Source organism: Malaya genurostris, chromosome 3 (assembly GCF_030247185.1).
Source record: "Malaya genurostris strain Urasoe2022 chromosome 3, Malgen_1.1, whole genome shotgun sequence".
Lineage (NCBI taxonomy): Eukaryota > Metazoa > Arthropoda > Insecta > Diptera > Culicidae > Malaya > Malaya genurostris.
This window is the reverse complement of record NC_080572.1, coordinates 138,598,800-138,611,299: the sequence shown is the minus strand read 5'-3', so window position 1 is coordinate 138,611,299 and position 12,500 is coordinate 138,598,800. Positions and strand designations below refer to the sequence as shown.

The 12,500-nt window shown below is 20.9% G+C and overlaps 2 protein-coding genes across 5 annotated transcripts in view; one reads left to right on the top strand and one right to left on the bottom strand.

Moving 5' to 3' along the window:
• The window catches only part of LOC131438980 (protein unc-79 homolog), a 676,107-nt gene that overhangs the window by 353,228 nt on the left and 310,379 nt on the right, over positions 1-12,500 (top strand). The gene's annotated exons all lie outside the window — the stretch shown is intronic.
• On the bottom strand, positions 1,948-3,602 carry LOC131438983 (cytochrome b-like). The gene is given in 1 exon segment (XM_058609440.1): positions 1,948-3,602. A coding segment is annotated over 1 exon segment (714 nt). The 5' UTR covers positions 3,092-3,602; the 3' UTR covers positions 1,948-2,377.

Sequence of the window (12,500 nt, the reverse complement as noted above, 5' to 3'; positions counted from 1 at the left end):
TCATTAATAAATTTATTATAATTTATTTATTTATAAAATATTATTTATTATAAATTAAATTATTTATTAAAATATAAATTTTAATTTAAAATATTTATTAATTATGATAAAATTAGTATATAAAATTATATAAATTATTTAAAATGTTAGGTTTAAATAAGGAATTCGGCAAATTATATATCTACCTGTTTATCAAAAACATGTCTTTTTGAATTTAATTTAAAGTCTAACCTGCCCACTGAATAAAATTTAAAGGGCCGCAGTATTTTGACTGTGCAAAGGTAGCATAATCAATAGTTTTTTAATTGGAAGCTTGTATGAATGGTTGAATAAGATATATACTGTCTTTTTTAAAATTTAATAGAATTTTATTTTTTAATAAAAAAGTTAAAATATAATTAAAGGACGAGAAGACCCTATAGATCTTTATTTTTTAAAATTTATAAAATAAAAAGAATTTTAAATTTTATATTTTTTTAAAAATTTTACTGGGGTGGTATTAAAATTTAATTAACTTTTATGATTTATAAACATAAATATATGAATAATTGATCCAATTTTATTGATTAAAAATTTAAGTTACCTTAGGGATAACAGCGTAATTTTTTTTTAGAGTTCTTATCGACAAAAAAGATTGCGACCTCGATGTTGAATTAAGAGTTATTTTTAAATGTAGCAGTTTAAAGTTTAGGTCTGTTCGACCTTTAAATTCTTACATGATTTGAGTTCAAACCGGCGTAAGCCAGGTTGGTTTCTATCCTTAATAAAAAATTATTTTATAGTACGAAAGGACCTAAAATAAAAAATATTAATTTTAAAAATTAAGAATAATATTAATTTTATATTACTATTTTGGCAGATAAGTGCATTAAATTTAGAATTTATAAATATAATATAATATTATAAATAGTAGTGTTTATTTTAGATTATTATTTAAGATTAATTGGAAGTTTATTATTAGTGATTTGTGTTTTAGTAGGGGTAGCTTTTTTAACTTTATTAGAACAAAAAGTTTTAGGATATATTCAAATTCGGAAAGGTCCTAATAAAGTGGGGTTTATTGGGTTATTACAGCCATTTAGTGATGCCGTTAAATTATTTACTAAAGAAAGAACTTATCCTTTATTATCAAATTATATTTTTTATTATTTTTCTCCTATTTTTTCTTTATTTTTATCTTTGTTAATTTGATTAAGTATTCCTTTTTTAATTAAATTATATTCTTTTAATTTAGGGGTATTATTTTTTTTTTGTATTACTAGAATAGGAGTTTATACAGTTATGATTGCAGGTTGATCTTCTAATTCGAATTATGCGTTATTAGGTGGGTTACGAAGTGTTGCTCAAACAATTTCTTATGAAGTAAGATTAGCTTTAATTTTATTGAGATTTATTTTTTTAGTGGGGGGGTATAATTTTTTATATTTTTATAATTTTCAATTATATATATGATTTATTATTTTTTGTTTTCCTTTAAGATTAGTTTGATTTAGTTCTTGTTTGGCAGAAACAAATCGAACTCCTTTTGATTTTGCAGAAGGAGAATCAGAGTTAGTTTCTGGATTTAATGTTGAATATAGAAGAGGAGGATTTGCATTAATTTTTTTAGCTGAATATTCAAGTATTTTATTTATAAGTATATTATTTTGTGTAATTTTTTTAGGGAGAGATTTATATAGATTTATTTTTTTTTTAAAATTAACTTTTATTTCTTTTTTATTTATTTGAGTACGAGGGACATTACCTCGATTTCGATATGATAAATTGATATATTTAGCTTGAAAAAGATTTTTACCTTTATCTTTAAATTATTTATTTTTTTTTATTGGGGTAAAAATTTTTTTTTTATATTTAATATTTTAATGAATTATTTTTAGTATAAAAATTAATAGAAGATTTTACTTCTTTCTTATGTTTTCAAGACATATACTTTTAAAAGCTTATTAATTTAAATTTAATTTAATAATTTATCTCAATATTTTAATATTAAAACATTAATAAAAAAATAAGAAAAATATAAAATAGTTAAAATTTGACCTGTTAATACAAAAGGAGTTTCTACTGGTCGTGCTCCAATTCAAGTTAGTAAAAGAAAAATAATTGTTAAATTTCAAAATAAAATTTGATTAATTGGATAAAATTGTAGTCCTTGAAATTTATTTTTATGAATAAAAGGTAAAATAAATAAAATAGAAATTGAGGCTACTAATCCAATTACTCCCCCTAGTTTATTAGGAATAGATCGAAGAATAGCATATGCAAATAAAAAATATCATTCAGGTTGAATATGAACGGGAGTTACTAATGGGTTAGCTGGAATAAAATTTTCTGGATCTATTAATAAATAATTAAATTTTCAAATAAAAGTTATTAAAATTCAAATAAAAATAATAAATCCAAATAAATCTTTATAAACAAAATAAGGATGAAATGGAATTTTATCAATATTTCTATTTAATCCTAAAGGATTATTAGATCCTGTTTGATGTAGGAATAATAAATGAATTATTGTTAAAGCTAAAATAATAAAAGGTAAAATGAAATGAAAAGTAAAAAACCGTGTTAATGTAGCATTATCCACAGCAAATCCTCCTCAAATTCATTGAACTAAATCATTTCCAAGATAAGGTACTGCAGATAATAAATTAGTAATTACAGTTGCTCCTCAAAAAGATATTTGCCCTCAAGGTAAGACATATCCTAAAAATCCTGTTGCTATAACTATAAATAAAATGATTGTTCCTACTATTCAAGTGGGAATATAATGAAAAGAATTATAATAAATTCCTCGTCCTACATGTAAAAATAAACATGCAAAAAAAAAAGAGGCTCCATTTGCATGACAAATACGCAAAAATCAGCCATTATTTACATCTCGATAAATATGATTAACTCTATTAAATGCAGTTTCAATATCTGCAGTATAATGTATTGCTAAAAATAATCCAGTTAAAATTTGAATAATTAAACATAATCCTAATAAAGATCCAAAATTTCATCAAGCAGAAATATTAATTGGAGTAGGTAAATCAATTAAAGAATTATTTATAATTTTAATTAAAGGGTGTGTTTTACGAAATGGTTTAAACATAAATAAATTAAAATTAATTTATTGGTCGTAAAGGTCCAAAATTTTTTTTTGTAATTTTTACTGTTACTAGTAAAGTTAAAAATAAATAATTAATTAATAAATATGTAATTATATTAGTTGGAAAGTTATATATTTTATTTAGTGAAATTATATCTTCATATAAAAATATATTTATTTTGTTAAAGATATTTATTTCATTATTTATAGAAAAATTTTCTATAAATATATTATCTAAAATTAATAAAGTTAATAAAGTTAATGTAAAAAAAAAGATAAAAAATATAATTAATTTTAAAGATATTGAAAATAATTCATTTGATGATAAAGAAGTTACATAAATAAATAAAACTAATATTCCTCCTATAAATACTAAAAATAAAATATATGAAAATCAAAAAGTTTTTATTAATAAACCAATATTTAATGAAATTAAAATAGTTTGAATTAATAATATTAATCCTATAGCTAATGGATGTTTTATTTGTATAAAAATAAATGAAATAATTAAACATAAAAATATTAAAAATATAGAAATTTCAAGAAATAGTTTAATTAAAATATTAATTTTGGGAATTAGTGATAAGAAATATTTTCTTTTTCTTGAAGTTTTAAAAAAAAAATTTTTATTTTTAGTTTACAAGACTAATGTTTTTTTTAAACTATTAAAACTAATGGTTAATTTAATTTATTTATTTATAATTATAATGTTTATATTTAGATGTGTGACTTTTATTTCTAGTCGAAAACACTTATTATGTACATTATTGAGTTTAGAATTTATAGTATTAGTATTATTTTTGTTATTATTATTTTATTTAAATTATATAAATTTTGAAGGATATTTTAGAATATTTTTTTTAAGATTTTGTGTGTGTGAAGGAGTTTTAGGGTTATCTATTTTAGTTTCAATAATTCGAACTCATGGAAATGATTATTTTCAAAGTTTTTCAATTTTACAATGTTAAAGTTTATTTTCATATTAATATTTATAATATTTTTATTGTTTTATAAAAATATTTATTGATTAATTCAAAATATTATATATATATTTTTTTTTTTATTTATATTAAATATTTCATTTAATAATTATTTTTGTAATATTTCTTATTATTTTGGAGAAGATATAATTTCTTATGGGTTAATTTTATTAAGAATTTGAATTTGTGGTTTAATATTAATAGCTAGAGAAAAATTAATTCAAATGAAAAATTATATTAATTTTTTTATATTTATAATTTTATTACTATTATTATTATTATTACTAACTTTTAGTTCTATTAGTTTTTTTATATTTTATTTATTTTTTGAAAGAAGTTTAATTCCTACTTTATTTTTAATTTTAGGTTGAGGATATCAGCCAGAACGTTTGCAAGCAGGTATTTATTTATTATTTTATACTTTATTGGCTTCTTTACCTTTATTAATTGGTATTTTTTATATTAAAGGAGATTTAAATACAATAAATTTTATTATATTAAATTACTTAAAGATATATAATTTAAATTTATTATACATAAGAATAATTTTTGCTTTTTTAGTTAAAATACCTATATTTTTAGTTCATTTATGATTACCAAAGGCTCATGTTGAAGCTCCTATTTCTGGATCTATGATTTTAGCTGGAGTTTTATTAAAATTAGGGGGATATGGCTTGTTACGAATATTTTTTATTTTACAAATAATTGGTATAAAATTTAATTTTATATTTATTAGAATTAGATTGATTGGGGGGGTATTAGTTAGATTAATTTGTTTATTACAAGTTGATTTAAAATCTTTAATTGCTTATTCTTCAGTTGCTCATATAGGAATTGTTTTAAGAGGTTTATTAACTATAAGATATTGAGGATTAAATGGATCTTATAGATTAATAATTGCTCATGGTTTATGTTCTTCTGGGTTATTTTGTTTAGCTAATATAAGATATGAGCGGGTTGGAAGACGAAGCTTGTTAATTAATAAAGGAATAATAAATTTAATACCAAGTCTTTCTTTATGATGATTTTTATTATGTTCTGGTAATATGGCTGCACCTCCTACATTAAATTTATTAGGTGAAATTTCTTTAATTAATAGAATTGTGGGTTGATCTTGATTAACAATAATAAGATTAATATTTTTATCTTTTTTTAGAGCAGCTTATACTTTATATTTATTTGCTTATAGACAACATGGTAAGTTTTATTCAAGAATTTTTTTTTTTTCGACTGGTTTAATTCGAGAATATTTGTTATTAATATTACATTGATTACCTTTAAATTTATTAATTATAAAAAGAAATTTTTTTATATTATGACTTTAATTTAAATAGTTTAAAAAAAATATTGATTTGTGGTGTCAATGATATGAAATTTCATTTTAGATCATGTTAAATTTAAATTATTGTAAAAATAGTTTTTATATTTTATTAATTATTAGAATTTCTTTATTTATATTAAGATTAAAATTTTTATTAATTAATAAAATTTATTTTATTGAATGAGAAGTAATTTCTTTACATTCTTTGTCAATTGTTATAACTTTATTATTTGATTGAATAAGTTTAATATTTATATCCTTTGTATTATTTATTTCTTGTTTAGTAATTTTTTATAGAATAGAGTATATAGAAGAAGATATAAATATTAATCGATTTATTTTATTAGTATTAATATTTGTTATATCAATAATATTATTAATTATTAGTCCAAATTTAATTAGAATTTTATTAGGATGGGATGGATTAGGGTTAGTTTCTTATTGTTTAGTTATTTATTTTCAAAATGTAAAATCTTATAATGCAGGGATATTAACTGCTTTATCAAATCGTATTGGAGATGTAGCTTTATTATTAGCTATTGCATGAATATTAAATTATGGAAGATGAAATTATATTTATTATTTAGAAATAATAAAAAATGATATTTATATAATAATTATCGGTTATTTAGTTATATTAGCAGCTATAACAAAAAGAGCACAAATTCCTTTTTCTTCTTGATTACCTGCAGCAATAGCTGCTCCTACTCCTGTTTCAGCATTAGTACATTCTTCTACATTAGTAACAGCTGGGGTTTATTTATTAATTCGGTTTAATATTTTATTTTTAAATTCTTATATAAGACAAATTTTATTACTAATTTCTGGTTTAACAATATTTATAGCAGGATTAGGAGCTAATTTTGAATTTGATTTAAAAAAAATTATTGCTTTATCAACTTTAAGACAATTAGGTTTAATAATAAGAATTTTATCTATAGGATATGGAATATTAGCTTTTTTTCACTTATTAACACATGCCTTATTTAAAGCATTATTATTTATATGCGCTGGAGTAATTATTCATTGTATAAAAAATATACAGGATATTCGATTTATAGGAAATTTAAGATTAAGAATGCCTTTAGTTAGAAGTTGTTTTAATATTGCAAATTTAGCTTTATGTGGTATACCTTTTTTAGCTGGATTTTATTCTAAAGATTTAATTTTGGAAATTGTAAGTTTATCTTATTTAAATTTTTTTTCTTTTTTTCTTTTTTTTTTTTCAACTGGGTTAACTGTTTGTTATTCATTTCGATTAGTTTATTATTTAATGGGAGGTGAATATAGAGGTATATCTATAAATATAATAAGAAGAGATAGAATAATTATAATTTTTGGTATTTTTTGATTGATAATAATAACAATTATTGGGGGAAGTATATTAAATTGATTAGTTTTTTTTAATCCTTCAATAATTTGTTTACCTTTTATGATAAAAATTTTAGTTTTATTAGTTTGTATTATAGGTGGTTTAATAGGATATTTAATTAGAAATATTTCTTTAAATTTTTTTAATAAATCTTTATATTTTTATAGTTTTAGATGATTTGTTGGAGGTATATGATTTATACCAATAATTTCTACAATTGGATTATTAAAAAATTTTTTATTAATTGGATTTAATACTTTAAAAATTTTTGATCAAGGATGAAGAGAATATTTTGGAGGTCAGATATTATATACTCAATTAAAATATTATTCTTTATATTTACAAGAATTTCAAAATAATAATTTAAAAATTTATTTATTAAGATACATAATATGAGTTTTTGTATTAATTTTATTAATATTAGTGAATTAATTTAAATAGCTTATATTTAGAGTGTGACATTGAAGATGTTAAGGAAATTAAAATAATTTTTAAATATTTAAAAAAAAATAAATTTTTATTTTTATATTGAAAATATAATGTTTTATTTTAAACTATATAAATGAAATATGTTGAACAAGAAAAAGCTGCTAACTTTATTCTTTAATGGTTTAATTCCATTTATATTTTTATTTTAATTGGAATTAATAATTCAATGATATCATTAACAGTAATATACCTCTTTTTGGTTTCAATTAATAAATTGTATAAGATAAATTGAATAAAATCAATATTTTTTAAATGCAAATTAAATGTTATATTTAACTATTATCCTATAAAAATATGGATATTATATATCTAGAATTAGGTCGAAACTAATTGCAATTTATCGCTTCATATTTAAATATTTTAAATATTTAATTATTTCATTCTAATATTCCTTGGTTTCATTCATGGTATAAACCAATTAATAAAATTATAATAAAAAATAATCTTGTAATAATTCAATTAATTAAATTAGATGATTTTATAATTAAAATTATAGGTAAAATTAGGGCGATTTCAACGTCAAAAATTAAAAAAATAATTGCGATTAAAAAAAATCGAAGAGAAAAAGGAAGACGAGAATAATTTATTGGATCAAATCCACATTCAAAAGGAGAACATTTTTCTCGGTCTATAATAGTTTTTTTTGAAATAATTGTGGCAATTATTATTATAATAATTGTAATAATAAAAATAATAAATCTTATAATTAAAATTAAATAAATTATTTATACTAAAAATAATTAGTCCTTATGATTGGAAGTCATATATACATAAATATACTTTATAAATTAATTACCTCATCAATAAATAGAAATATATAAAAATAATCATACTACATCAACAAAATGTCAATATCATGCGGCTGCTTCAAATCCAAAATGATGTTTATTAGAAAAGTGATTATTTAAATGACGAAAAAAGCATACTATTAAAAAAGTTGTCCCAATTAATACATGTAATCCATGGAATCCAGTTGCTATAAAAAATGTTGATCCATAAATTCTGTCTGCAATAGTAAAAGGAGATTCAATATATTCATATCCTTGAAGAATAGAAAAATAAATTCCTAATAAAATTGTAAAAAATAAACTTTGAATAGTTTGTGTATGATTATTTTCTATTAAACTATGATGAGCTCATGTTACAGTTACACCAGAAGTTAATAAAATTGCTGTATTTAAAAGAGGGATATGAAAGGGGTTAAAAGGAAAAATCCCTATAGGAGGTCAATTTATTCCAAGTTCAATAGTTGGTGATAAACTTCTGTGAAAAAAAGCTCAAAAAAAGGAAATGAAAAAAAAAATTTCTGATACAATAAATAAAATCATTCCTCATCGTAAACCTAAAGTTACAGAAAAAGTATGAAGTCCTTGAAATGTTCCTTCTCGGGAAATATCTCGTCATCATTGATATATAGTTATTAAAATAATAATATTTCCTAAAATAAATAAATTAAAATTATATTGATGGAATCATTGTACTAGACCTGTTACTGTTGTTATTGTTCCGATTGCCCCTGTTAAAGGTCAAGGACTATAATCTACTAAATGAAAAGGATGATTTGAGTGAGTTGACATAAATTTAATTAATTTCTCTAGAATAGAGAGTTCTTAATACTGAAAATACATAAGATTGAATAATAGCTACAGCGGATTCTAAGACTAAAAGAGCAATTTGAGTAATTAAAATTAAAGAAATAATAATATAGGATGTTGATATTGGACCTGTATTACCTAATAAAGTTAATAATAAATGTCCAGCAATTATATTTGCTGTTAATCGAACAGCTAAAGTTCCTGGTCGGATAATGTTACTAATAGTTTCAATGCAAACTATAAAAGGTATTAAAATTCTTGGAGTTCCTTGAGGGACTAAATGAGTGAATATATGTTGTGTATTTTTAATTCATCCATAAAGTATAAATCTTAATCATAAAGGAAAAGCTAAGGTTAATGTTAAAGTTAAATGACTAGTTCTAGTAAAAATGTAAGGAAATAAACCTAAAAAATTATTAAATAAAATTAAAGAAAAGATAGAAATAAATATTAATGTTCTTCCATTATTAATATTAGAGTTTAATAATAATTTAAATTCTTTGTGTAAAATAATTATTATATTATTTCAGATAATTTGGATTCGATTAGGTATAAATCAAAAAGAAAAAGGGATAATTAATAATCCAATAAATGTTCTTATTCAATTTAAAGATAGATTTATGATTGATGTAGATGGATCAAATACGGAAAATAAGTTTGTTATCATTTTCAAATTATTGTTTTTTGTTTAGGTATTAAATATTGTGATGATTTAATTGGTATAGGAAGAAAACAATAATAATTTTTTACATTAAAAATTATAATTGTAATACTAAAAATAATAAATAAAATTAATCAATTAATTGGGGCTATTTGAGGAATTAAAAAATATTAAATAATTAATTTTTTTAATTTGACAAATTAATGTTTTATATAATAAACTAATTTTTTTTTCATTAGAAGTAAGTGCTAATTTACTATAATTTGATTTAAGAGATCAATACTTGCTTTCAGTCATCTAATGAATTAATTTTTAAAGAAATTCATTTAATAAAATAATTTAAAGGAATACTTTCAATTACAATAGGTATAAATCTATGATTAGCTCCACAAATTTCTGAACATTGACCAAAAAAAAGACCTGGTTGATTTATAAAAAAATTAGATTGATTTAATCGTCCAGGAGTAGCATCAATTTTTACTCCTAATCTAGGAATTGTTCAAGAATGAAGAACATCAGTAGCTGTTACTAAAATTCGAATTTGATTATTAAAAGGTAGAATAATTCGATTGTCAACATCTAAGAGTCGAAATCCATTAGTATTTAATTCGTTTGTAGGAATTATATATGAATCAAATTCTAAATTATTAAAATTTGAATATTCATATCTTCAATATCATTGATGTCCAATAGCTTTTAAGGTGATTAATGGATTATTAATTTCATCTATTAAATATAATAATCGTAAAGAAGGAAAAGCAATAAATATTAAGATAATAGCAGGTAAAATTGTTCAAATAATTTCAATTGTTTGTCCATGTAATAAAAATCGATTAGTAAATTTATTAAAAAATAATATAATTATAATATAAGAAATTAATGCAGTAATTATAATTAAAATTATGATTGTATAGTCATGGAAAAAATTTAATTGTTCTATTAAAGGTGAAAATCTATTTTGTAATCTTAAGTTAGATCATGTTGCCATTTTCTAATAAAAAATAAAAATTTTTATATATGAAGCTTAAATTCATTGCACTAATCTGCCATATTAGAAATTAGATGATAATAATGGAAGTTCTAAGTATGTATGTTCTATAGGAGGCATAGAATGAAATCATTCAATAGAAGAAGATAATTGTATAGGAAATAAAGAAATTCGCTGAGAAGATATACTTTCTCATATAATAAATAAAAAGAAAATAATACCAAATAAAGAAATTGATCTACCTAATGATGAAATAATATTTCAAGTTAAGAAACTATCAGGAAAATCAGAATATCGTCGAGGTATTCCTGATAACCCTAAAAAATGTTGAGGAAAAAATGTTAAATTTACTCCAATAAATATAATTGAAAATTGAATTTTTAATCATAAAGAGTTTATAGTTAATCCAGTTAATAAGGGATATCAATGAATAAATCCTGATATAATAGCAAATACAGCTCCTATTGATAAAACATAATGAAAATGAGCTACTACATAATATGTATCATGAAGAACAATATCAATAGAAGAGTTAGCTAAAATTACTCCAGTTAATCCCCCAACTGTAAATAAAAATACAAATCCTAATGCTCATAATAAAGCTGGATTGTAATTTAATTGAGTTCCATGAAGAGTAGCTAATCAACTAAAAATTTTAATTCCTGTAGGAACAGCAATAATTATAGTTGCTGAGGTAAAATAAGCTCGAGTATCAACATCTATTCCAACAGTGAATATATGATGAGCTCAAACAATGAATCCTAATAATCCAATTGCTAATATAGCATAAATTATTCCTAGGGTTCCAAAAGTTTCCTTTTTTCCTCTTATTTGAGTAATAATATGGGAAATTATACCAAATCCTGGTAAAATTAGAATATAAACTTCAGGATGACCAAAAAATCAAAATAAATGTTGATAAAGAATAGGGTCACCACCTCCAATTGGGTCAAAAAATGAAGTGTTAAAATTTCGATCTGTTAATAATATTGTAATTGCTCCTGCTAATACAGGTAATGATAATAAAAGTAATAAAGCTGTAATAACAACAGATCAAACAAATAGGGGTATTCGATCTAGAGTAATTCCTGCTGAACGTATATTAATTACTGTAGTAATAAAATTTACAGCTCCTAAAATAGATGAAATTCCTGCTAAATGTAAAGAAAAAATAGATAAATCAACAGAAGCTCCAGCATGAGCATTTCCTGAAGATAAAGGAGGGTATACAGTTCATCCAGTCCCAGCTCCGTTTTCTACTATTCTTCCTGATAATAGTAATATTAAAGAAGGGGGAAGTATTCAAAAACTTATATTATTTATTCGAGGGAAAGCTATATCAGGAGCACCTAATATTAAAGGAACTAATCAATTTCCAAATCCACCAATTATAATAGGCATTACTATAAAAAAAATTATAATAAAAGCATGAGCAGTAACAATTACATTATAAATTTGATCATTTCCAATAAATGCTCCTGGATGACTTAATTCTGTACGAATTAAAATTCTTAAAGATGTTCCCACTATTCCAGATCAAGCACCAAAAATAAAATATAATGTTCCAATATCTTTATGATTTGTTGAAAATAATCATTGTTGCATATTGTAATTAATTATATAAATAATTTTACAATAAGAATTAAATGATTAATACAAATATTATTAGTTTTGAAGACTAAAAGTTTATTTAACTTAAATTCTTATATTAAAAAATAAATAAAAGAAAATAAAATTAATCCTATAATAGAAAAAAAATTTATTATATAAATAAAATTAAAATTTTTATTATAATTATTTATTAATATTCATGAATTTTTATTATAATTTAATATATAAATTCTATAAGATAAACGTAAATAATAAAATAAAGTAATTAATGTTAAACATACTATAATAAATAAAATAAAGAATTGATTTATATAAATTAAATTTTGAATAACTAATCATTTTGGTAAAAATCCTAAAAAGGGGGGCAATCCTCCTAAAGATAAAAAATTTAAAAA